This window comes from Callionymus lyra, chromosome 9, assembly GCF_982586985.1.
Source record: "Callionymus lyra chromosome 9, fCalLyr1.hap1.1, whole genome shotgun sequence".
Taxonomy (NCBI): Eukaryota; Metazoa; Chordata; class Actinopteri; order Syngnathiformes; family Callionymidae; genus Callionymus; species Callionymus lyra.
Window position 1 is genome coordinate 14,534,431 of NC_141826.1, and position 26,578 is coordinate 14,561,008.

Here is a 26,578-nt window from a genome sequence, read left to right on the forward strand (position 1 = left end):
AAGTCCATGAGCTTTTCCTTCGCCGCACGAACGTCTGTTACTTTGTTGTAACACCTTATTCCCTTTAGTTTTAAAAGTCTCTCCGCCTCAATGGAAATAAGATTTGGTTTGTGGAGGCTCAGTCGTGTGTGCCTCGAGCTTTGCTTTTTCACTGCGGTTGTATTTCCGATTAGCAAAACGAAATAAGACCCTTACAAACATTAAGCCTTGATGGTTAAAGGCATCAGCCAGACTGTGGAAACTTAAGGCAAATAAACGTATCTGTGAGCGTTATATTGGCGTCTTTCAGTGATACGGCAACTGTCGCACATCAATTGCATGTATCAACGCAGTTTGTGATGGATTGCGTATTGAGAGGTGAGGCACCTCCTCACCTGCCTCCCCTGACCGCACGTCCCTTGTCCCAACCCTTTTCAAACTACAGTCAGAAGATCAATTGAAGCAAGGAGGGTTTGTGACGAAATAGATGTGAGCAAAATACCTCATGATGATTCCTTATTGGTGGAGTTCAGAATCACAATCCTGATCCACAAATCTTCTTAAGGTATACATTTAAAAAAAGCCTTTGTGTCTTCTTTGTGTATTGTGCAAGAAAGTTCAGTAATGATTGGCCTAAATGTTATCCCTGAGGTTACGAATACTAAAATGTAACTATTTGGTTAAAAATAAATATTGAGGCTTTTCTTGTTGTGTTTTTAACGTTGTTAAGGTCGCCTTCCTCTGGATGTGTTCTTGTCATTGTCCTGCTGGGAGGAGACGTCAACGCATGACAAGTTAAAGACAGAAGATCTCTGGAGGTTTGAAAAGCCTGTGACTATTGGTTCCTCTCTGAGCCCTACCTCAGATCGGAAGATAAATGAATGAATGGGTGTAAAACCAGGGATTATCGATTTAACATTTACAGAGGGCCAGATCTTTGGAAGGATGCCCAGCCTGAAGAAGAGATACACAATTTTATGAATCATTCAGAGCTCATGTATTGAAATAGCAACAAGTGAATCATCACGTCATCCTCGTGGACGCCGCAGATATCGTGACACAAAAGGCATATGGGAATTTCTTGGGCATTTTCTTTTATATATTTCAGTCCAGTTGTCATCATTTTTTTTTTTTTCCACATCTAGTTTATGTCGCATTGAGAAGGCCATGATTAATTCAATGAATCAATTAATTAATCTGAACTGCTTGGAGCTTTTTGGCTTACCTTTAAATGAGGCATTTGGAGAAAAGAGCCACAAAATGTCACAAAGTGCCGCAGGAATAACAGTATATCTGCTTTTTGATTACTCCTTATTGTTTATGGGTAAATGGGTTGCTGATCTTAAAGTGATAGTTCACCAAAAATTCTAATTTCATTAATTTTCTACTCACCCTCGTTTCGACTAAAGGTTGGGATTATTTTCATAGCAATGTGTTCCTATTTTAGTCTTATAGACACAAATGTACGTCAATTTTAACCTATCGTCAGGTCTTCATCAAAAAAGACAAACCTAAAAACATCCAAAACACCTTCATACTGTTCGTCTGTAACGTTCGTTTTGTATTGAAGCCTCCAGTCTACTTTCTACTAGAAGCCCTCGCAATATTACCCCAGAGTACTTCCTCACTGTGTAGTATGTTGTTGTTAGAACTTCTGCTACAAACAAACTACAAATATAGACTTGTTGAAGTTCACCCGGAACAATCCCTTTTTTTCGAGGCTTCAATACCAGTTTCAATACATGTTTTTAGGTGTCTTTGGATGACGATACGTTAAAAAGGACAGATTACTCTCAAATAATACCAACCCTTAGTCCGCAAGAGGGTGAGTAGAAAATGAGGTGAAGTTTGAATTTTGTGTAAACTATCATTTAAAGTGAAATAGACCTGGTCTAAACCCTCCATTAATCAGCCAAATTGTTGTCGTAAGAAACAATCTTCTGCTGGTGTCTTGAAGGACGTGGATTCAAAGAGAAGATTCTTGCTTTGCATGTGTGGCCCCCAGAGGTTGGGTAGGAAAGAGTAGAGTGGGGGTCGGGCGTTTCGCCAAATCCGTGAGCGACAGCCGCGTTTCTACAGACGCCTGGCACGATTCCCGTTTGCTGACCCTGCTAGATATACCCTTCCTCTGAGGAACTCGGTCAGCTTGATGAAGCCGCGACCTCTGGCAACATGGTCGCTGCAGTTCAGCAACTGAGTGGAGGTAATTTGGCGAAATTTATGGGACAGCTAATGCCAAAAAAGGTAACCAGTCAGGGAGAAATGCTTTGCAGTTAGTTAAGATGTTTTAAACTGCTCAAAGTTGAGGCATTTATGCCTTCAGACTCTGCCTTCTACTGCTTGACTTTTGTATTACGGTCTTTTGGGGGGATGGTTTAAACTGCAAAGAAGCTGGGTCAGGGACCGTCGCCATGGCAACCACACAGTATCTTTGATTATTTAGCAGACAAAAATCACCAGCTGAAATGCACTTAGCAAGTGAAGCGGTGACATCATTGTAATGGGTTCCGAGCCCCCCCGCCATTTTAATGCCCTGTAACCTTTATCACACCGTGGCTGTCTAATCCAGTGCGAGCTGTCAGCAGGAGAGACCACCAGGACGCCCGGTCGACGACGAGAGGTCGAAGCAGCAGGTCGTCGTGTCGCTGTGGTGAGGCCGGTAGCTGTGGTCTCAAAATAATATGCATTTCCCTCCAGCGTGTCTTTCACTCCTCCACAACTCCTCGCGCCGTTGTTGACGTGCGCAGGATCCAGAGTTGCGCCTCAGCACTCTGGGCGACCTCGGGGCCCCCTCCCCGATGGTTCGACTCCCCAGACCTGCTCTAATGACAGCAAACGCTTGCCTTTGCAACTTGGGCTGTCCGAGGGCTTCCATATGTATTCGCTCCACATCGCTGGTCCAGAACACACGCGTCAGCAGTCACGCAGAAAAGAAGTGTTTTGTTTGGGAAATAGCAGAATCAGAATATTAAAACATGTGGTTTCACAACGTTCCAAGGTAGTCGAAGCAAAACATAACAAAGCAAATATCTAAAATAGGAGAACAGAAATTGTTTTTTATTCATTTTTATAAAAAACTAAAAAAACGACATTCAAAAAAAGGAATTTAATGGTATTTAGGATACATTTGAATGCATATGCTCAGGGATATACTGTATGTGGATAAAAAAAATGTATATTCAAAACACTAAAGGAATTATAATGCAGATAATGAACGTTTACTTATAAATAAAGACATATTTTTATAAACATGACACAACAATGCATTAATTAAAAAACGTCATAAAGAGAAAACTTGTCGATATAAATCACACTTGGATCCTCGGCTTGTTCTCCACAGGACATGGGCTGTGGTATTTAACAGCTCGGAAAATTGCTGGAGGTGATAAAAGTAAAGGAAACATAAAGAGGAGCTCCATTAAACAGCAGCAGAGTTTCATAGAAATAACCTCGTATATCAAAACGTTCCATAAACGCCTCGTACATAAGCTGGTCACGTGATACAAGCTCTTCACTTTTTATACTCCTGTGTTACATTTTTATTACTGTGACGCTGATGCTGAAGACAGTACAGAGCAGAAAGATTACGACCATCTGCCATTCATCCTGATCTGTTTATTGTCCTCAGAGTTTCAAATGATAAAATGTATATTTATTATATATTTAAGTACATATATATGGCTCTTCTTGTTGAGCATTGAAACATGGTTGAGAAACAGGGCATTTGTTCACAAGACATTATCATTTGTGCAGCCTTTTCCCTGACTTTCTGGGACTCCTCTGTCCGTCTTGTCTGTCTTATGTGTCTTGATCTTTTAAGTATATATTTTAACTGTGTATTGTTTTTGATTGTTAAAGCGCTATGTGACCCTGGTCTAGAAAGTCGCTCTAGAAATAACCATTACTTACTCACTTACTTGCTTACATAACAAACAGTACAGATTGATTAGCAGAAAGATTATGACCATCTGCCTCTGATCTTGAATGGCTTCAATGTTATCCCTGAAGTTTCAAATACAAAAGCGTATATTAAATTATATAGTTAAACACATATATATGGCTTTCTTGTTGGGGCGATAAAACATGGTTGAGAAACCAGGCACTTGTATACTAGTACATAAACAGAGTACAGATCAATTAGCAGAAAGATTATGACCGTCTGCTTTTGATCTTGATTGGCCTCAATATTATCCCTGAAGTTTCAAATACTTAAGTGTACTTTAATTATAGAGTTCAATACCTATATATGTCTATTTTTGTTGGAGCGTTGAAACATGTTTGAGAAACCAGGCACTTGTATACACAAGTGCATATGTGCACAAAAAAACAGTACAGATCGATTAGCAAAAAGATTATGACCATCTGCCTATGATCTTTTTTTCTCTTTATATACTAGGCTATTTTATGGTCACTTTGTGGCGCTCTTTGTAAAAACAAAAGAGGTTTAAAAGAGCTATGATTATAGAGCGAAGCATGTTATCTAGTGGGCTCAGAAAACATTTCTTCATGGAGATTCGTCAGCTCATAACTCCCCTTATCAAGTCTGCATTAGCGCTAGCTTCCACTGCCAAAACATTGTGTAATTGTGCTGATATCAGCAGATTAGCATTATACGATTATATCATGCAATGGCTCTTTTGTATAATTACTGCTAGCAAACTGAAATGGTTTATTACAGCCGACTGTTGAGCTCATCATATCGCTTCAGATTTCCCTTCCACACACTGTTGAATTTTCCATCAGGGAGCGTGACATCGCCGCCACACTGGTCGAGGTTTAATTGTGTAAATTGACTTGAACGTAAACATTCTTACACACTCAGCGGGTTCATGATTTGATTATCATTTGCTCGCTGGAGAAACTCATTAGGACGCCCGGCGCCGACGTGACAGTCACATTATTGCAACTGCACATTGTGGAGTGTCGCTGCCAGATAATCAAAGTGAAATTACATTTTCAATCCGCCGGCGACAGAGTGAGTGGATGTGGAGCAGACGGTCCAGACGAAGGCGGAGGAGATGGTGCGGCGGCAAAAAACCACCAACAGGTCTCATCTGTTTTTAACATCAATTATTTTGATTTCATTCACTTAAGCCAAAACAATATATTATATGTGTTATATATTTTTTACGTTGTCGATACAAAAAACACTGAAATTACTTTAAAGATCATTTTTTGGTTTGTTTTTTCCTTAACTTACTATCCCTCAGCTCGAGAAACATCTTAAGACATTTTTATTTGTTCAGGCATTTCCTTGATTTTCTGGAACTCCTATTGTGTTATCAGTTTTATCTTGACCTTTAAAGTATATACTTTTTAATATTGTTTTGATTGTTTAAGCGCTTTGTGACCCTGGTCTGGAAAAGCGCTATATAAATACAAATTACTTACTTACTTATATGTTTAAGGGAGGAGCTGTCCGTGGTTCTGAAACTTGCCTTGCTCTGCTCCTTTATCTTTTGCTTGCAAACTGATTTCTCTCCAAATGCAGATTCATCTTCTGCAGAGGCTGACGTGAAGCTACCCTCTGTGGTCTCACTTCACATTAGCAAACTTTAAAGTATAAATGTGATGTATTTTTCTCCTCAGGTTGTTGTGAGGTGTGGTGAAGTCAGCAATACAAAAGTACTAATCTTAAAAGGACTATACATTTACAGCAGCTATTAACCACATTAAACTGGGTAACAATACAGAAGATACTCAAAGTTTAGGTTTCAATCACTTTTGTTTTGCCACTTAGCATTTTTCATGACCTATATTTTTAAGACCATTTTTTCACGTTTCATTTCTAAATTCTTCTTAACCTCCATGTGCTGAGTACCCGCGACAATAAAGGAAATCTGAAAATGTATGAATCAGGAGTGTCAAGCTCAGCTGACAGCCTTTGTTAAAATCTTATTTTATATATTGCTGTTTGTGTCTTATGGGTTTTTGAGTGGTTTCACTGAGAATCTGAGCCATTTTAGTTTAATTGTATCTGTTCCATATTAACTATACAATCCAAGCTTTATCAATAATAACCTTCGATGTGATGAACCATGTGAGGTTCAACAAGTCCCTTGCTCTGACTGCGCTCATACAAACTAGACCACAAATGGAGTGCCACGGAATATCATGTCACGGGCTGCAAATGGCCCGCAGGCCACAAGTTTTTCATTTTTCCAAACTAAAATGTTCATGTTTAGTATCTAATTGTACGGGGTTTATTATCATTAATGTGAAAGTTATGTGTACGTCAAGGTGTCGCGGAACGGTTGCCTTGGTGCTTGGTTCTGATATTGTGTATTTTATGAGTTATTTTACTTGTACTTGTCCTGTACTGTCACCAAAACAATGACTATGTTGTGTTTACAACACTGCCAATAAAAGTTTGTGATTCTGATATTTCTGGATCATCACTAGACATTTAAAAAAACTTTTCATCCGTTGATAAAGAAAAGAAATACTGTATATATAGTAAGTAACTATATTAAAAAAAAGACATAATTGATGCTATTCAAAGAGCATAACACGTGGGCACCGCTGTGACAGAACCAGGATCTTAATACGCGCCCCTGGACGCAGTTCCAGCTTTCCCCTGGACTCGGCTTTTCTCGTTTTTTTCCGCCTTCGTCGCTGGTGGGTGTGAAGCTGGAAGGGTCTCCAGCGCGCGGAGAGGAGCGAAAGCCATCAGCCGCCACCGGCAGAAGGAGGCGGAGGAGAAGGAGGAGCGGAAGAGGAGAGACAGTCCAACATCGCAGCTTCCATTCCTCCACTCCTCATCCCTGACAGACACCTGCTCCTTCTTCCACACAGCTTTTTTTCTTTTTGTCTTTCCACTCCCCGAGGCTCTCACGTCTCTAAGGATGAGTCGGATCTAACGGAGATACTATCGAAGTGGATGTGGACATTGAACCGTGGACATGGAGAAGATCGAGAATTTATCCGTGTCGCTGCTGATAGTTTTATGGGGATGTGCGCTCGGAGGGTCGCCCAGTGTGCAGATAGGTGGGTATCCAGGACTTCCACCCCAGGAGGGGATCCGTGTCTTCGGGGATAAAAAAAAAAAGTGATCATGTCCATGTGTCTTCTTCCAGGGGGGCTCTTTCCGAGGGGCGCGGATCAGGAGTACAGCGCGTTTCGGATAGGGATGGTTCAGTTTGGCACCGCGGAATTCAGGCTGACGCCTCACATTGACAACCTGGAAGTGGCCAACAGTTTCGCCGTCACCAATTGCTGTAAGTTCCATGCGCGTACATGATCAATATTCCGTCCGCGAGAACGCGTCACGACAGCTGGAAAGTTGGTTTCCACAGTAACCGTCGCATCCCATCATTACCCCCCTTTCGCGTTTCAGACATCAGTTGAGGTTGGGATTCATGGGGGATGCGCTAATTGATTGGGTTTTATTGCGTGCGAAACTGTTTCTGTGCGTAAAAAAAAAAAAGTCAGCGTGGGCGTCAAAGCTGCTCGACGCTGCTCTACATTGAAGTCAAACCTGATGAGAGATTTGGTTATTATATCATCATAATATAGCCACTTTTTTAACGATCTCATAAAAATTACGTTTATTTATACATTAATTAAAATCCACCTTTATCATAAACATCTGTTTATGTTTTCTTTATATGTAAACAGACAACATATAAGGAGATTCTGGGATTCTAAGAACAATTGTGTAGTTATTTATATTCCCATTGTTCAAATTAACTTGAAATTGTGTAAGAGTGATCTAAAAAAAATGCAAATGTTGTCATGTTCCTTATGTAATTTTACTTATTAAGCTTGTAATTTGATATTTATTAGAAATTCACATCATTGAATTCCTATTATGTCATATGTTGTGAAATGTTTCATTGAAAATAACACTTCATATTAGTGTTGATGGACATTCTCTTAACAAGAGATTTCATTAGATAACATGCAATTTGTTAAGGTTAATGTTCGCCTGTTTTATATCTGATGGTATTTATGGGAACTTGCTTGGGAAAATTGTTGTAGATTTTTTGGCTCAATATTTGTGGAAAAAAGTGTTTCTCGAAACGTTTTTAAATCGAATGCTTGTGATAAACAAACTACAACACTTATTTAAGGGCTTAAAAACAACCCTTTAAAAAAAAAAAAAAGGTTATTTTCTGTTTGAATAAAGAAAGCTTACTAGATAATATACAAAATACAATGACTTTACATGATTTTCTTTATATTATCTTTAATTTGTAGGTTTGAATTTATTTCAGAGTATTGTACAGTGTCATTATTGTGTTAATGACTACATTTAAAAAATCGATTTATAGCTATTTTTTTTAAAATACAAGTACAATTGCAGATTATGAGGTTCATGGCACCAGTGTGTTTTGCTTATAGAAAAAATATGAATAGTTTTATTCTTGTCCTTATGGTTAAGTTCTTCAATAAATAATGAACTTCTTAGTCATGGATTTATATTTGGATTAATGGCCCAACATTTATTAATATTGATTCCTTATGAATTTAAAATGAAGGTGAAAGTGTTTGTTGTTTGGTTGAAGAAATGAAAAGTGTTATATTTTATTTATTGGATCTTATCAAGGATTTATAAATGATTTCACACCAGTTGAAGTTGCTGTGTCGGAACATTTCTGAAGTTTCAGGTGTGATTAAAAATCTCGGTCCCCCCCTTTCTCACCCAAACATCCTATTCGAATCCATTTCCTGCCTAAACGTTGGTTTTTATGTGGCCGCTGTTTTAATAGGTGCAGGTTCGCACATTTCATTAGTGGTTGCCAGGCGACTGCTCCTCTCAACAGTCCCTGAAACATAAATCAAAGGCTTCTGATTGGTTCTCGCCAAGCCCAATCGATTTCATTACCATATAAAAGTCCCTGCGAGGGGGAGACTCACCGGTTCCGACAGATTACAGCCCCAATCTTGTGGCTGTTCGGAATACAGATGCTCCAGATGTTGTCCTTGCAGTTAAGACACCTCAGCCAGACTTGATGCTTCTTTGTGGAGATATCCTGCAAGTGGATTAACTTTTCAAATGAAACTCAAGGTTGAGCCTTTTAATCTGTGTGGGTGTTAGATTACTTTTTTTAATATGAGGTGAATACAAAAATACCTTTAATTCCCTAAACTGATAATTTCTAAGACTTATATCCCTTTATATATACTGTGAAATTAGGAAGAGTATGTTATAAACATGATATATATTATTTGTAGTAGATATGTTTAATTTTAGGAACATTATGGGAAACACTTAATTTGAAAAAAAAAAATAATAATTATACATGAATTTTAAATTACTTCTAATAGAAAATTTAAGAAACTAGTAATTTATGTAATTAAAAATAATTAATACAAATAAATTAAAAAAAAACCCCTTTACAAGTCGTTTATGTTTGGTTAAGGATGACAACTACTGGTAACTGGTAAATGGAGGAAAGAATACACACAAACACATCGAAATCATGTTTAAATAATAAATAAATGATTTAATTATGAATAAATAATCTGTGATCAAGTTTATTTTTTTCATTATAAAAACATAATTTATAACAAAACTGTGGTTTTTCTTAGCCACCATTTGTCTGAACATTTTTTGTTCCTCTGTGAACTTCATCAACAATCTTATATTTCCCTTTAGTGAAGGTTAAACCCTGTCAAGAAATTGAGAAACTTAGATCCTCTTTGTCAATTCCTGTGCAAGAATTTGTTACTTTTGAACGAATTGCTAATGCTCATGAAAAAAAGAAGAGAAAAAAACGGGAAACACATCACAGGGTTGATTACTTCAGTCGAGCTCTGATCACGGCAGTATGGAGAATCATTCCAGTTACATAATTCTGCCTCGGATTTACACGGAGAGATTTCTGCAGGCGGTATTTATGACTGAAGTGTTTGTTTGGAAAATCAGCAGTACAGGATGGATGAATTTGTACCATGATGACAGGAAAGCTAGATGTTTTTTCATATTTGCATAACTCACAAGAGTAAAAATAACGTATGATCAGAGAATAAAGTCAGTGTGAGGTTGGTGAAAACGGATAAAGGCTACAGAATATATTCATACAATTTCTAAGATTTGACGTAAACAAAACATGTTTTTCTTTGTTTTTCTGCATAGACAGTTCAGTTAATGGTCTGTATTTGAATGACAGGAAGTGGAATTAAATTTATTATAACCCAGATAAATTCCTTACAGCCAAGAAACAGGGAAATTGACCATGTTTTTTTTCTAATATGTTGTATGGTTCATCACACAATTTAGATTGTTGTTTTTCTGTGAATTTGCCAAAAAAGACCAATTAGAGGCTAAGGAAACCATTTTCCCAAAACAGAATTTTGCTTACTTGGATCTCGGAAAGTGATTTTTGTTGTCCATAGTTATAGGTTAAAACCTTAAATCAAATGTTTATTTTCTTTAAATAGATTAAAATTATTTTATATAGTATGTTCTCCATGTAAAAATATTGTGTTTGTTATGTCCTATTAATACTGTTTGTATTACACATGGGAAACAGTCACATAAGGAACATCATTAAATTTGGATTTGGATTTATTGTATAAAATAACCCTTTCTTTCCTTCTTTTTGCATCTAGATATTTAATTTTCTGTTGTAGATTAATGTGGAAGGCATTTTCAAGAATCGAGTATGAACTGAATCTTTTGTTCGAAATGCACGTTTTAGGCAATCCAGTTTCACAAACCAAAGAATATTAGAAGATAAAAGTCATTGTTATATGTGTCCTCTTGCCCGGAGTAGCTGGGACATGGTGACAATGTTCAGATTAATTTAACTGACATAAATGACTTTGATCTGTGAAATGAGCTTCAACAGAAAAGTTGATCCATCTAAAAGTTGTCCACTTGAGCAACAACTTTGTGCACTCAGACTCTCTTGTGTTGAGAAAAACTCTTGCTAGATATGTGTTTTGCATCATAATTTGATTTCCATGAGTGGGAGTTCACAGCAACGGGGAGTGGAGGAGGCGGTAAAAGTCACGTTGGTCCAGTAGATGGCAGTCTACCTCAGAGTCTGTCTCTAGCTTTAATTACATCACATTAACTTCCACTTTGTTTTCTCTAAAAATCTCCTGCTGCTCGCAGTCCAGGATCGAAAAACCTTCCTTAGAGCTACTGAATTTTCCCTTCTAAAGGTCCCTTCATCATCTGACAGCAGGATTGGAGCAGCATAACCTGATGGTTTTATGGTACAGTTCACCTTTTAACGTCCTCCAAAAGCAGGTTTCACTGACCTCTGGTCCTGTTTAAATGATGAAATATCGACTTGTGTGAAATATAACGCCGGTTGTTTCTGGCTCGAGCCCCGACATTCGTACTTCATCAATGCCACGTGTCAGAGACAGTGGGAGGCAGGATGATGCATCTCTCCATCAATAACAGTTCATCTGGACAGAGCCGCCTTCTGCTTCCATGGTCAGAGGGAGAGGCATTTCACGAGGGTCACGCTCTCTTTAAAAGGAAGTCTAGAAGGTAATACAGGGGGGGATTGGAAGATGGCATAGCAGAGTCGTGTCCAATCCTAACCTAATATTAAACCGTGGATCAATACACAAGTGCGTCCCCTGATGGGACCGACTATTATAAGAGATGAAGCCATCAATCACACAGTTTTACCAGATGATGTACTGATATTACCAACTAGATTGCCCCTAATGAGTAAAAAAACACATTTTGTAACAACACCTTCTGTATTTATAAACATCATTTATCTTGATCATCCTCTAGTTTCTCCAGTTTTACAACATCCAGAAAACCCTTGTTTTTTCCCCCACCCCTGTATTTAAAACAAAAAAAATATCTATCTTACCATCCTTAATCTTCTCTGACACCAAGGTCAACTTTCTCTTTTGATTGTCCTTCTTTACCTCCAATTACCTGACCTGTGTGACTCTCTTTACTCTCTAAGAGTAAGCTTTGCTAGCGCTTTAGCTTAAAGCAGCAAAACAAAAGATTTAAAATATAGATTCAGGTTTCTCCACCAGATGTCCTAACACTCTGTTGCTCCATACCACAAATAGCACTGGTTGTTTTGTCTTCCAGCTTTGTCTTCATGGTACCTTTAAAGAGACTATCTGTACTTCAAACGATAACAATCCCAGCGTGACAGTGGCGAGGATCCTTTTAGAAAGCAGAAACCTCGAGCAGAACCAGACTCAGTGTTGACGGCCTCCTGCTGCGACCGTCTGGGAGGGTGGATGGTGGGGGGTAGATAGATAGATGGAGAAAACAGTGAGGAAGGCATACAGTGAGAGAAAAGAGGAGAGTATGGAGTAGTTTTTACTCATTCATAAACAAAATCAGACACTGACTGGAGTAGGCTGCAACGCAGTTTGCAAGCTCACAATCAGGAGCAATCCAATAAAATAGTATCTGGAGCTGGGATTGAACCCACACCTCTTTAGGCCATAAACCACTTTAGCATCTGAGCTATGACACTGAATTATGACCAATCATAGCAGAGTGGGCGTGGTTAGGCTAAACAAGATTTTATTGTGAATAAAAATGTGTTTTATTCAGTGGGCAGGGCTTAAGCACATTTTCCAATGTAAATATTTCAATGAACGGTTTTGTATAAACAGACACATACTGATACTGATCCAAGATCTTTTTAAGATACACTTAAATCCACACCTTAGTTGACCTTTAAGTAGTAGAAGGTTGTTTAGTTAAGCTTTTCTATTGAAATCCAACCCAACATACGTGTCTTTTAGCCATCATTGTCGATAAAAGCAGGTCAAACGTACTTTGTCACAATTACTCAGTGCGGTTATAGGGTGACATCTCTGACCTTATCACCGAGCCACAGTTGCTGGTTCAATTCCTCAGTTTTGGCTGAGATGGGTGCTCCTGAAGTAATCGATTACCCATCACCTTCTTGAAGTCGAAGGCCTCCTCATGTGCGGCGCCACATTGAGGTCACCGTAAGAGTTTTGGCTTTGTCACGGTTGAATCTCTGATTTCATGCATCTTTTCGATCTCAAAGTAAGGAGCAGCGGAGAATGATCAAAAGCGGGCGCTATTGAACGTCGGTTGTTGCCAATTTATGGTTCATGCTTAATTTAGTGAATCCGTCTCATATCTGCGACTGCTGTGCATGAAGCTCTAAACAGGCGTGGGAGCTGGCCGGTCAGAAAACCAGGCCGGGAGAAGTCTCCATGGAGTTTTTTTCCCTGCCCTGAATACAGCCTCCCAGAGCAAGGCCTTTTGACTCTGTCCTCAAAAACACCATAGAAAGAGAGCATCAGTTGCAGCTCCATTCAGTCACTCAGCTGGAAGTTGCCTCTTGTATCCTAGTAACAGAGTGATCCATGACTTCTAGACAAGCAACATTATTGTATTTTCCGCTCCTCTAAATAGATAATTGTCCCTTGAGACTCTCTAGTGTTGAATATTAACCTCTGACAAATCAATATTTATTCGAAAATCGGGTGAGTAGAAGGCTGGCTAACATCCATTTGAAGTAAATACCATCGGCTTTACAAACAAACAAAAATGAAGGGATAGTTGTGCCACAGGGAGGAATGAAACTAACTAGATAAATGAAGTAACACTATATTCCATTAACAAGCAATATAAAACCATCTATTATTCAAATAAAACACATAAAATACAAAATAAAAGCCTCATGATACAGCATCAGCGGCTTGATTCAGTATTATAATACAGTGTCCTTATTTAAAAAAAACTCTCTGCATTATAATGTTTGTCTAATAAGATCCACTAATTCAAGGAAACCTGGCATCATTTTCGAACCTAAATTCCCATCAATTGATGTGTTTTCCACGTACCGAAGAGGTGCATTCTGGGTGATATACTGCTCTGAAGTGAACATCGATGTCCACTCGATCCCTCTGCCCTAAAGGCAGGGGTTTATCGAAGTTCACTTTATCATCTCTTAGTGCAAGTCAGCGAGGGCACATAAACCAAGCATTGAGAAGCGTCTTAAGAAATTTAGGACGTTGTACACAACCCTATCCAACCTTTCCGTAAATCAACCTCAAGTTAAAAAAAAAAAATGTCCAGAGTGAAGATTTCACTTATTTTCTGACACAAAGTACTTTTGTTTTCCCTTCATGAGGAGCTAAATTGATCGTTAGCGTTTATTCGTCCGTTAGCAATACAACTCACTCGGAGCCATTTTCCAAATTACTGTCCAGATCCAAGAGTCTATAAACGGATTTATCACTCTCTGTGGAGAAAGCTTAGGCTCTAAAACCTTCTCACTAACTGCTATCAATGAGATTTCATAAAATTGTTATTCTATACTCTATTATATTCATATTATTATGCTCTATCATCACTCCCACCTCTGACCTTAGGACTCAACATTTCACTTTCCCCCTGCTATTTGCACTACCACACTGATCAAGTGCCTTCATTTTGTTCATATTCTGTTTAATATAAGTCTTGTTGACTCTTTACGTTATGTCTTGTTGACCATTTTATTTAATGTCCTTTATACTTATGTTTACTCCACTTATTTTTGTTTACTGCCTGTTTTGCACCGTTGGTCTGAAAGGACTGCAATTTAATCTGTGCTGTATGTCGTGCATATAGTATATTTGACAAATAAAAAACTTGACCTATAGATAAGATATTTATTTAAAAAAAAAGGTTGGGTTCAATGATCTTGATAAGGGGTTAAATCTCTTTTACTGCTACTGGTTGTTAAATTTCACTTAACTAGTTTATAAACCACAAATTAAATTCCAAAAAAGACCATGTGATGTGAACGTTTAGTTCTGAATCCGCTGAGTTAAACTCTAAATTGCTGTCTGACTTCTTTAAACTGAAAGGTTATCGCTAAATAACGTATCAATATTTTTTAATTAAACCTGAAATATCCATTTCTGGAAACATTTCTGCAGATATATTGTAGTTTTGCTACATTCAAGGAAGTATAAAGTTCTTTAATAGCATTGAAATATCTATGAAACGGTTAATTCAAAGTGCATTTTCACGGTTCAAAGTATGGCACTGCTGTAATTCACGGTAGTGCAGAAGTGGGAAGAGAAACTGTTTGACCGAGTGGCTCTTGAATGGCGTGTAGGTTAATGCTTTAGACGCAGCTTCCAGTGTGAAGAGAAGGTAAAAGTGAGCGACCGATCGGAGAGTCACGGTTGAACGAGTCTCATCGATTCACGCGTGGAGACTGTGACAAACAATGATCAAATAGATGCACATTTTAATACGTATATCATCCATTTTCGAGTCTTAAGATGGTGCGCGTTTTCCAGCCGACAGCTGACTGCCATCAGTATTCATCACCTGCAGCTGCGATGATTAAAGTTGCCTCGTCTGTTCTTACAAGCTGCTTCTGTTTAACAGATTAAATGGAGTGTGTGAGAATGTGTGTGTTGAACTCATTCATACAAGCTTTACTCATGTACTTTTCTCTGTTCCAAAGTTTCTTAACTCTTTAGTTGTTTCATATATCTGGAGGGAAGGGGTAAATGTCATCACTGTAAGCACACACTGCCTCAGGTGGTGGTTTGTTTTAAAGGGCAAAATGATGGGAACTAAAGCAGAAAAAAAAACATTTTTTTGTGCACTTTTTGGTTAAGATACTAACAGATCGCAAAGAGAGATATTTGCTCCCAGATGTTTTTAGTTTTTTCGGTTCAAACTGTCTCTCATTTTTTCAACTTTAGGCTTAAACCTCTCGATTTATAAAAAATCTAATTTAAAGATACAGTATATATATAAATCAATTTTTTGGTAAATGTTTTTTCAAAACTATTTTTCTTTCCGTTTTTCAGAATTCTGTAATGTAACATTATATTGTGAATCTTTTTCACAAGTTATATAAAATGGTCTCGAATTTCTCATTGAAAATGTTTCTAAAAACAATTGTACAAAAAGGATGGTACAAAGTCTAACGAAGAGTGTAAATACAAGAAGGAAGAAATAAGAAAAGGTTTAAATCGCCAGAATTAAATCGTCAAACTTCAGTAAGTCTGTGCTTACATTTTCCGACACTCCTTCACGTCTGAGAGCTTTCCAACAACCCCCCGTTGGGATAAAACAGCAGGAGAAAGACGGAGCGAAAAACGAAGCTGCATAAATTATCAGACATTTCTGGTGAAGTCACCAGAGTGGGCCTGATAACACTTTGCTGTTCCAACTCTGTGGTTTTGGTTCATGCAAACAGGTCATAAATGGGAGTCCTACTATGAATAGTATGTGATAGAGATAGGATTTTACGGGGATCATGCTAGATTGTTTTGGATGAATCAAAGAAAAATTTGTTGGCTCAAAGAGTGAGGAAATTGGGATGATGAAGCATTGTGTCTCTTTGGCTTCTTTGTGTACTTTCAGAAACCTCCCAAAAAAGATTCTTAGTGAGTATAAAGTAGAGAAATGTTCTTAGAAAGGTGACCCAAGGGCCCTGATTTTGGGATGACCTAAATTGAAATGATTACTTGGATTACTCATCTCAAACGAGCTGAAATACCCTGGAGCATGGATATAAAAGATGAATTTGAAAACTAAACAACCACAGAAACTTGAAGGAGAGAAGATTGTAAATTCAAGGGGATAAGGAGCCTTAAAATTGCCAAAAGGAGCTGAAATTATTGAAATCATCCTCATGTATTAAATATGGTTAACATTGTAATTGTAGTGTGTCCCAGATCTGGCACTTTTGCACTTATCTATACACTTAATATTTTGAGTACACAAGTGCGTTCACACTGAGCAGTGCCACACTCAATTGGTGCACTCAAACGGCCAGAAAAATGAGTGTTGGCGGTTGGATACTTTCCACCCTAAACAGTCGCCATCTTAGTGACGTAAATGAGGCAATGTATAGAGCTACGTCGCTAAATGAAAGATCTGTCACTACTACTAGGAGATACCGATGCAAATATCTTGAGAAAACGCTCATTTTACCACAAAACAACAATTATAAAACACAACTTAATAACTTTTTTTGATTGGAAAAAAGCACTGACAAGTTTCGCGATAGGGTTTCAACCACCGCTTTCAATCAGCTTTTAAAATCAGTGGAAAAGAAGCTGTCGAGTCATTTTCGGTTAGTCTGTATTCTTTCATTGAGACAGTACTACACTGCGCAAGTGAGTGCGCTGTCTTGAAGTGTACAGTAAAGCAGTACACTTAGAGAAATGCATGATTCGAGAAACAACACTGGATTGCACATGTTTGAATCTATATTAATTGTCTAAGCGCTTTGTGACCCTGGTCTAGAAAAACGCCCTACAAATATTACTTACTTACTTACCTACAAAACCTTCAGTCAAGGGGTAGTTTTAGATGCTAATAATTGCGGGGACACACCTATAGGACCCCAAAATGCGGACTTCTGCACTTACACTTTATACACATATTTTGAGTGCATCCCGATGAGCAGTGTGCGAAAATGTAGGGCACAATGAGCACTCAAATGGTCAGAAAATTGAGTGTGGATTGATGGACACTTTCCACTCTTAACTGCTGCCATCTTAGTGACGTATATGATTCTAAACTTAAGAAACATTGTGTCTTCGGAGCAGATACCGGCATAAATGTCTCAAGAAAACACTAATTTTACAACAAAACAACAGTAATAACCCATTGAAACACAACTTTATAACGACAGCGAAAAGTGCTGTCAAGTGTGTGCAATAGTGTTCCAATCTCTGGTTGCGATCAGCATTAAAAAGTAGTAGAAGAAGCTGTCGAGTAATTTCCGGTAAGTGCGTAGCGATAGTGTTTGATCAGTCGAAAATCTGCGCACTGGCCAAGTAATTGCACCTTCTTAATGTTTACTATAAACCAGTGCACTCTGAGAAGTGCACGATTTGGGACACAGCCCAGGTTTGCCTCAACTCCTGCAACTCCACAATATGTGATGTCACTTTCGCATTTACAATCTCTTTTTGCTCTGGACAACTTCCTGTTTCTGGCTCTGGAAATTGACGTTAACTGTGACAATGTCAAGTGTTTGAAATGGAACAACAGACGGCAAGTGTTGCCTCTCATTCTCTCTCTCTGGGACACAAATGACAGCTTCTATTTGTCTTGTTCTTTTGGGTAATAAATCATACCTATAGAAACTTCAGTCAAATTAGCAACTCAATATTCACCAAATGTTAATGAAGTAATGGGAACAGAGTTACAGATTTTTTGAGTTACAGATTTTTATGATGCTGTGATTGGTCTTTACTTGAAAATAACTGCCATTGACCAATTACATTTGAAAAAGGGAAAATGGTCTGAACTAAAGCACAGTCAAAACATTTAGAAAAGATTAAAGGATTATCTTATTAAAAGGAACTTCATAGTGCTTCACTGGGATGATGAGTTTGAAAGCCCCAGAAATTAGCTTAATATGGGATCTCTAATATGTAGGATGATCATTTATAACATCATTAGCAAGATATACTGAGATATTATGATAAAGACACTTGTTTTCAGTCAGCTCTGTTGTTAGTGCTTTCTTGTAAGATTGTGCCTCGGTAGATTGCTGATAAAAATGATGATGTACACAGTAAAGAAGTAAGTAGTTTCTTAGAACAAAGTGAATTTTCTCGCCTCAGCATCTGAAGAACAGCTCTCTGTTTCAAAATGTTGTGAGGTTTCAATACAATGGATGTTCAAAGCACTATATAGGCGGCTGTGAAATAAAGATTCTGCTTCATAAAGCTTAATCTAAACATTAATGTTTATTATCTGCACTGTACGTGAGATTCTGGCTTGTTTTCGACCTACGCATTGTAAAATAAAGGGTTTGGAAATCATTTGTTTCAACAGTAAGGAAACGGTTCACAATGAGTAAGAGGCAAATCTTGTAGATCATGACATCAGGATAAGTTAAAGATCGTGTCCTCTGTTTTATTCATTGAAGTCTTTTTAAACATGCATTTTTATCTGACAACAGTAACCTTCCAATTTCCACTTCACCTCTCTGTCATCGTCAAACCTTGACCTCCAGAGACCATTACAGTCCAACACCTGAGTTCATAAACGACCAGCTGTAAACCTCGACCCCGAGATCGTCTTCATTGCACACTTGTGCTGCATTCGGATCAATCGAGGGGAAGATGGATGGTAATTATTTCCAGGTAGATTATCAGCTCCAAGCCCTGGGATATCTATGGCTATACCAGCATGATAGTTTAACAGGAAGAACTGGAATACAATTTCTCTAATAAAGTAAGTAAGCTTTATTTGTACAGTGCCTTTCATAGACGAAGGGATCTGTTAGCAATTATTTTGGAGGTGTTCCTGATAACTACTTGGATCCACTAATTTTCACCCAACATTTACCCTTGTTTAATGTGTGTGTTGTGTTTTGTTACTTGCTGTTGTAGTTATTAGTTATTCTAAGTAAGGAAAACAAGTACTTACATTAAGTTCACCACATGTTGAATTGGTCTCATTCATGAAACGTGAGTTAATTGATGCGCAGATTTGGACATTAAGATATGCACTAAAAACGTACTCATTGGTCACACTGAAAACTTGTATATCATTATGAATACCAATCGATGGTTTAAGTAAGAGCAGATCATGGTGATGGATAGCTAGGATAAATATCCAGAAATGAAATGGAAATGATCTTACAAAAGGAGGAATAGATGTCCTGTCTAACTGTGAGACATTAAAAACAGAGGGGCGAGGTTGGAAGTTCGACCAGCGTGATCACCTTAAGCATGTATCGGACAAAGACTCGGAGCAAATATGCAACATCAAGCTCACTTTACTGCAGTCCTTTAATCTTGCCTCTGTCGAACCTACTGTAGAACCATATCCCATAACCATCAATTTTACTAAACTTGTTTTATTTTTATTTTTTTGATAAGTTCATGAAGTTTGCTTATCAAAGGCATCTGCTTATTGTTTACATAGAATAACGTTATAATACATTACAATGTACAACATTATTTGGATCTTATAATCCATGCTTTTGTGTCTTCTCGTTTGGACTATTGCAACAGTTGAGAAGGAGCTGTCGCGCCTGCAGTTGATACAGAGCTCTGAAGCGAGAATTCTGACCTGCTCTAGTAGAAGAACTCACATTTCCCCTGATCCTTAAAACTCTGCATTGGCTGCCAGTTTCTTTCAGGATCCATTTTATAATCCTGGTTCTTATTTTCTATTCATGGTCAGGCTCCTCCTTACATCAGTGATCCAGCCTTACACACCAGGTCGGGGTCTGTGGATCAGAATCTGCTGATGGTTCCGTGCACACACTACCGGATGAAAGGAGATAAATCCTTCCAGGCTGTTTCTTCTAAGCTTTGGACCGATTCCATTTTCCGGTCTTGCGTTTGAGGGAGTCTAGTGACTCCTTCAATGAGCAACTTAAGACCTTTTAATTTGTGCAGACTTTCTCTTAAATATCTTGGGGCTACTTTTTTTGTCACTGTGTTGACTTGACAGTTTAAAGCTTTCAAATTTGTATGTATTTTTAACTCTGTGTAATTCTGTTGTATAGGCACTTTGTGACCATGGTCTGCGAAAAGCACTTATGAAATAGTACTTACTTACTTACTATTTTCAAACAGCGACAAGCTTGATTTACACATTTTACACTAACTCTACATGGTTCAGAGCAGGTGTAGATTTGGTTAGTTGACAAGAAAAGATCAGAAATATTTAATGAATGGCAAAATCCCATACATTCTCCAGTTATTACATTTGTTCTGTTCACCTTTCAATGAGACCCATTGTTTTTTATTTCGTTTTATCCAAAACTAAAATAGAAAATTCAAAGCCAGTAAATAAAAACAAGTATTCTTGCTTCAATTGACATAAATGTTAAAGTCCATTTTCTCTTTGTAAACCCAAATAGAAAACACTTAAGACCCTCCAGCTGAGCCAGAGTTCTTGGTTTCCATGGCAGCCGTGTTTCTTTGATTTCCAGCTGCAAAACAAATTCTAATGATGTAACTAATTCTGCAGCAGGAGCTCAAAGATCATTAGAACACCGAGGTGCGAAAGCCAACTCGGCTCTGGTATTTCAGTGAAAGGTCAGCACGCGAACATTGTGTTTTCTCACAGGAGGGAGATGAAATGTGAACAAAGTAGTTGGATGTGAATCACAGAATGGATTTTTTCAGATCAATATGGCTGGAATCTGCACGCCGCTGCCGAATGTGCGAGAGAGAAGTTGCAGAAAGATAGACTGTGAAACTGAGACGTTGACGAAGTTAATTAAACGCAGTTGTGGTGGTGTGGTTACTGGTCACAGTTGTGTTAATAACACTCATAGTTTCTCTACTCATGGACACTTTAGTGTATTTTTATTTCTTTTAACATGACCTGCCAAATGCATTCTCGACCTGACACACTCAGAAAAAAGGCTTGTTGTTCGGCCACTGTAACTGAACTGAAAAGCACATTGAAGCATCTTTGTATGTTGTCAACGGGGGGCATTAAAGTACTTAAAGCAGAATCAACTCACAATAACAATTAATTAAAGAATAAAACTTACTTGGGAAACCCAGTCACAACAAAGGAAAATGCTTGTAAAAAAAACTCTCCACCATGTTAAGAAGATTTTCTATGTTCTAAAAGATCACTTGCATAAGTCACTCCTAGACTCTGTAGAGAAACATGAAAATAAAAGTAGCAAAACAAATCAAATAATGTTGATTTGCTTGAGGTAGGTGCAACCATGTGACCTTTCTTCAGTCATATATTTCTTGGTCTTCATTCTGTTGAAACGCTGAAAAAACAGCATGCTTCTGGATTTTGTTTGCAAGGAAAAGTAACTTCCAAACACAAAAGGACAAACATGGCAGCGGGGCTTGTTAAGGTCATTGTGAGCACATTACTCTATGGTGACATTAACATTTCGCTCGAAGCCAAACCACACATTAGAGCAGAGTCACTTGTTTGCTGAACAGTCGCCATCTTTTTTTTATTTTTTAAAGCTTAAATATAAGTTGTGTTTTGAGGCTCAAAGTAGGAATAGATAACTATGTCCGCCAGAGCGCTGTTGTGAAGCCATGCTGAGCAATTTATTGAGGTGCTGATGACGCTTTAGGGTGCATCAGATGGTGGCGCTCTTTGTTTAAAAAAAAATTTCTAAATGAAATCATAGATCTTGTGGCCTCTTAAAAATAACCTCTTCAAAGCATTTTTTCTGGAATGCTGATAGCTTAAAAAGGAAGTGATGTGAACCTTTTTTGTCTTACTAAGTGGTAGACCGGTAGCACATCTCACCTTAAAAGCTATACCGTGCTAGAATTGATTAGTTTTTTCTAAAAGCCCCTCAGAAAGACTTTCACAAGCAAATTGGTCCTATTAAACTGTTCCTTGTAAAACGGCAACGCTATTCTCTTAATTAAATTCTGAGAAACTGCTCGAGCCTTTCTAGTTACTGGTCAGCAGTAAAGGACAAAGTTATTGGTGAGCAGTTTGTAAAACGATATAACAGCCGACTTTTAAGACCGATCGTCAGAACAACATCCTGAGGCACGAGAGCCTTGGGGCAACAGGTCAGGGTAACAAAGCCAGGGAAGGGTGACATTGACCCAAGCAGTTTCTATTTTGGGAGGATGCTTTATTTTGCTGTCAGAATAAATATCTACGGACAAATAAATTGAGTATTTATTAAGTAATTTGACTAATGGTTCATAAACCTCAGGAACATGTTAGACTTTATATTTTTATTCAAGGGAAATTTAAGAGAGTGTTCGTCCAAGTCAAACAGGGTAAGCACACTGGATTAGTTGTTAGCGGCTGAGGATTTTGACTTCAGGAAGTGGGCGGATAATAACGGGAAGCCTGAAAGAATGATTGTGAAGGGAGGTGAAGAGGTGTTTGCTTGGTGAGTCAGCGGGAGGAAAGAGAGCGACATTGTGCAAGAAGGGTGTCTTGATGAGGTGCGAAAATGAACCCAAAAGACATAACTTCCCTGAAGAAGGTGGAAGTGGAAGAGAAATGGAAAGAAAAGGTTGTAAAATGATTTGGTAATAGTGTGTTTGGACAATAAAAATCCTCATCCTAGTCATCATCAGAAATATGTTTTCCTCTATTGTTTCAAAGATACTGTTTTCACGAGATTCATATGATGAGATGAGTCATAAACTCAATAAGGATTTTGCACTAACCTGATTCCTGGAGTCTTAATGTTCCGGTTCACCGAGCAACCTTATAGACCGCAAAGTCGTAGCCTTGGAATTGAAAATAAGAGTTCTGCTGCGGGGTAAATGTGGGCCTCGTTTTAAAGTTGTCTTTGTAGAGCCAGGAGATGAACTGGACGGAGAACACGTCTGATTTTTTTTGTTCTCTTAATATTATTTTAGAATGCAAGAACAAGGTGGAATCTATCACTTCTGTAAAAGTGACTCCGTGGATTTGAATCATAACTATTCAAGGCTACCAAACGTCGCAAACTGCTGTCGGTGGAAACCATAAAAGGTGGTTTGAAATTATTTTCTTGGTGGCTGTATGCGCTGTCTCTGCTGTCCACCAGAGTGCAAAGAACAACCAACAACTCTCAACTGACACGAGAATGAAGATTTTTGAAGGTATGAATTGAGATTGCAACCGGAATTGCACAGGTTTCCCAAGGGTATGTTTTTCTGTTAGGATTGTTATTTCTCCTTGTTTTTCTTTATCAGGTTTTAATAGAAGCGCTTTCATTGTTGAGGGAATTCTAGTTGTGCATGTGAAATCTGTATCATTGGTATGCATAGATTTTTTAATAACGGCCAGAAGTTTCTATAGAATTGACTTGGAACCCATCTGGACCTGGAGATTTATTGATTGGCATCTTATTAAGAGCAATAAAAATGTCCTTTGGTGATATAGGTATTTTTTTTTGGTTGTGAAAATTCAATCTGCTTAAAATAGAACTCCAAACTTTTTTTTATAATATCAAAGTCTTTATCTATGATCTTTTTGAGTTGGTAACAAAGCACATACAGCATACTTTTAAAAAACACAACATTATAAATAAATATGTTCAGTTTTCCAAAAGATCCTTCCCAACTTCCACACCCAGAGAATCAGGCTGCTGCTGTCCATAACATTTATTTGAGATGTGTCCTGTGGCACACCAACTACAGTCTTTGGTGCTGCCCTTCGGATAATTATTTAGGGGGCATCTGCCTGTCCTGTGCTCACCAGTTGGGTCTTGAGATTTTGCGGCAAGAAAGATTTGACAGGTTTTGAACCATGGTCTATGATACGTTCCCCACTGGCAAATATGGTAATTGCAGGGAGATGGCCTGCCCACTGTTCAGGGACAGGGCTGCCCTTTCAAACTGGGGCCCCTCAAGTGACAATGTCTACAAAATGCATGGCGGACAAGATTGGAAGGACCTTAGGGCGTCCATTTTGGGTGTACGAGTGCTGGCCACCTCGCAGGTTCCAAGGTCCCATACTTTGAAGTTAAAAAACAAAACATTTAGGGTGTCCCAAAATCTTCCTCTCACACTTTCCAAATTGAAGGTTGAGAAAGTGTTAATCATGAGTATGACACAAAAAGGACACAGGAGAACACGCACCATTTTTCCAGAAATACTGTCTGAGAAGGAATCCACTCTTTCCCTCTTGTCTGATTCTAGTGGAGTATCAGATGAATCACATAAAGGGACCTGGGCAATGGTTGCATTCAACACATGTATTGCACTTTCTGCCATCGGGACATTCCTCAAAACGATGCTCAATTTTTCGGCCCTTCCGGTAAACCTCTTTCTAACATCTCTGACGGAACTAAGTAGGGGATATAGCCCCTGTTTTCATTCAGGACTGTGGAAGATGGGGGATGTTTCAAGCTCTGAAAACCCCTTGGGGATCCAGCCTTTGAGCAATTACAGATGCCATCAACATGTTTCACTTTGAACGGTGCAATATCTTCCCAGCCACATACAGATATCATCCCCACTCATGGTCTTGTTGAAGATTCTGACAATTACTGTTTTATTGAATTGTCAGATAGCTTGAAGATGAAGCTAACTGGGAGCTAGCGACATGTACGCATGAGTAAAATTACTTCAGCAATGCAGAAAACCTGAAACTAATATCAGAAACCTTCCCATAAGGCAGGGTAAAGATTCACTCCAGGTATTTAGGTGAATGTTTTCATTTTTTGTACTACTTTACTGAAGTGCAAGTTTGAACAGTACCCTCTTATGCCTCTGCATGCTGGGGGCCAACATGGTGGTGAAAACACAAGGGTTTTACAAGTTTGCGGAAAACTCCCCCAATTTGCTTAAAATGGAGTGAAAGAATGTCTTTCACTGTGACGATTCTCCTGTAATTTTGATAGAAAATCAAAACGAACTCCCTGATGGACAAAAAAGCCATATTAAACTACTGCAATGATCGTGGAGCCGACCGCAGTCTAAACCAAAAGGCCCAGAAGCGGCATATGTATGATTTTACATTTTCGAATTAGGTTGTATGGAGATTCAAAGACTAACCAGGTCACGGGCTGTGACTGTACATTCACAAATATGTTCTGGTTGTAGCTGTTGGGTGGCAGCTCCAACTGGTGACAGATCATTTTTAGATCTCAGCACAAAAGTCCCCAAGGCCTGGCTGGGTTTGTGGTGAGAGAAAAAGTGTGAGAGTGGGTGAGATATCGAGCTGTGCTCCCTGTGACTGGTCTGCTGACGGTCGCCATGTTTGAGCAACCGAAATCTTTCTTTTACTTCATGTGTCACTCATGTGATCTGACTCCGGGTGAACTTTTAAACCTCACAACTTCTAAAAGAAAAACCCCACAAATGTGACATCCATCAAACACATTATCTAATATCCTGTCGCTCCTTCACACCTTGTGAGACGGAAGTCAGATAATTCATGCAGATCTTTTATTATTAATACATCATGGAATCTTTTATTCAGATGATAAAAGCAGTGTTGCGAAGTTATCTTCACAACACTGTTCACAACACCTTCGCTTCAGTGGAAACCGGGTCATCTAATTGGGCCGGCTAAATATATTTAACAGGATTCACTTTGTCACTGGAAGGTGATCCTCGATGCCAAAGTCACATCGGGGACATTGAGACGTTAGACCTCCTCAGAGTTGTGAAACAAACAGGAAACACATTATTATTTAGGCCAGAAAAACACTTTGTCTCCGCGCAAACACGTTCCAATTAGCATGACCTCTTCAGCAGACGAGGGAAACATTCAACATTCATCAACACTGCTACACGTATTTGCATCAGCTGCTTCTCAGAAGTCTCCCGTTTCATTAAAAGTCAGTCAGATGTGACAGTGGCTAATGACTTTTCCTGGAGTGACTCTTAGTATCTCACGTTCCATTAATTGAACATTTTCAAACCATCTGTTTTGTCAGGAAAGTGAAATGTTGAAAGATTGATTTGTTGTGTAGATAAAGTTATGAAAGGGCAACTAATGTGAAACTTCAACTCTCCTGACTCACTCGCATGTTTCAAATGTTGAAGTCTTCCTCTCCAAGATGCAGTAAGTCTCTCATCATGACCATATTTCGAAGTTCTAACTTTATAAAGTTATCCCATATCTGAAATATCGACGAACAAAAGGTTACGAGAGTGGAGTCGGTAATTATGCCCCCTATGTTTATACAACGATTCCCTTAGAGGTGGAGACTTCCGGGATTGATAGTCTGCGTTACAACCCCTGATGCTCAACCAATCACAGAAGAGTGGTCGTGGTTATAGTAAA

The 26,578-nt window shown here is 38.6% G+C and overlaps 1 protein-coding gene across 6 annotated transcripts in view; it reads left to right on the forward strand.

Annotated features, from left to right (window-relative positions):
* The first annotated feature begins 6,687 nt into the window (after window positions 1–6,687).
* Window positions 6,688–26,578, forward strand: part of gria2b (glutamate receptor, ionotropic, AMPA 2b) — a 50,827-nt gene continuing 30,936 nt past the window's right edge. For 3 of the 6 annotated variants that reach the window (XR_015712861.1, XM_087799429.1, XM_087799433.1), the window contains exons 1-2: window positions 6,690–6,966; window positions 7,056–7,196. Coding sequence is in view for 5 of the 6 variants with exons in the window: in XM_087799429.1 (XP_087655555.1) it covers window positions 6,882–6,966; window positions 7,056–7,196 (226 nt within the window). In the remaining variant the exon portion in view is untranslated. Of the gene's footprint in view, window positions 6,967–7,055; window positions 7,197–26,578 lie in introns of all 6 variants that reach the window. The other 3 variants (XM_087799430.1, XM_087799431.1, XM_087799432.1) reach the window with 2 other exon arrangements.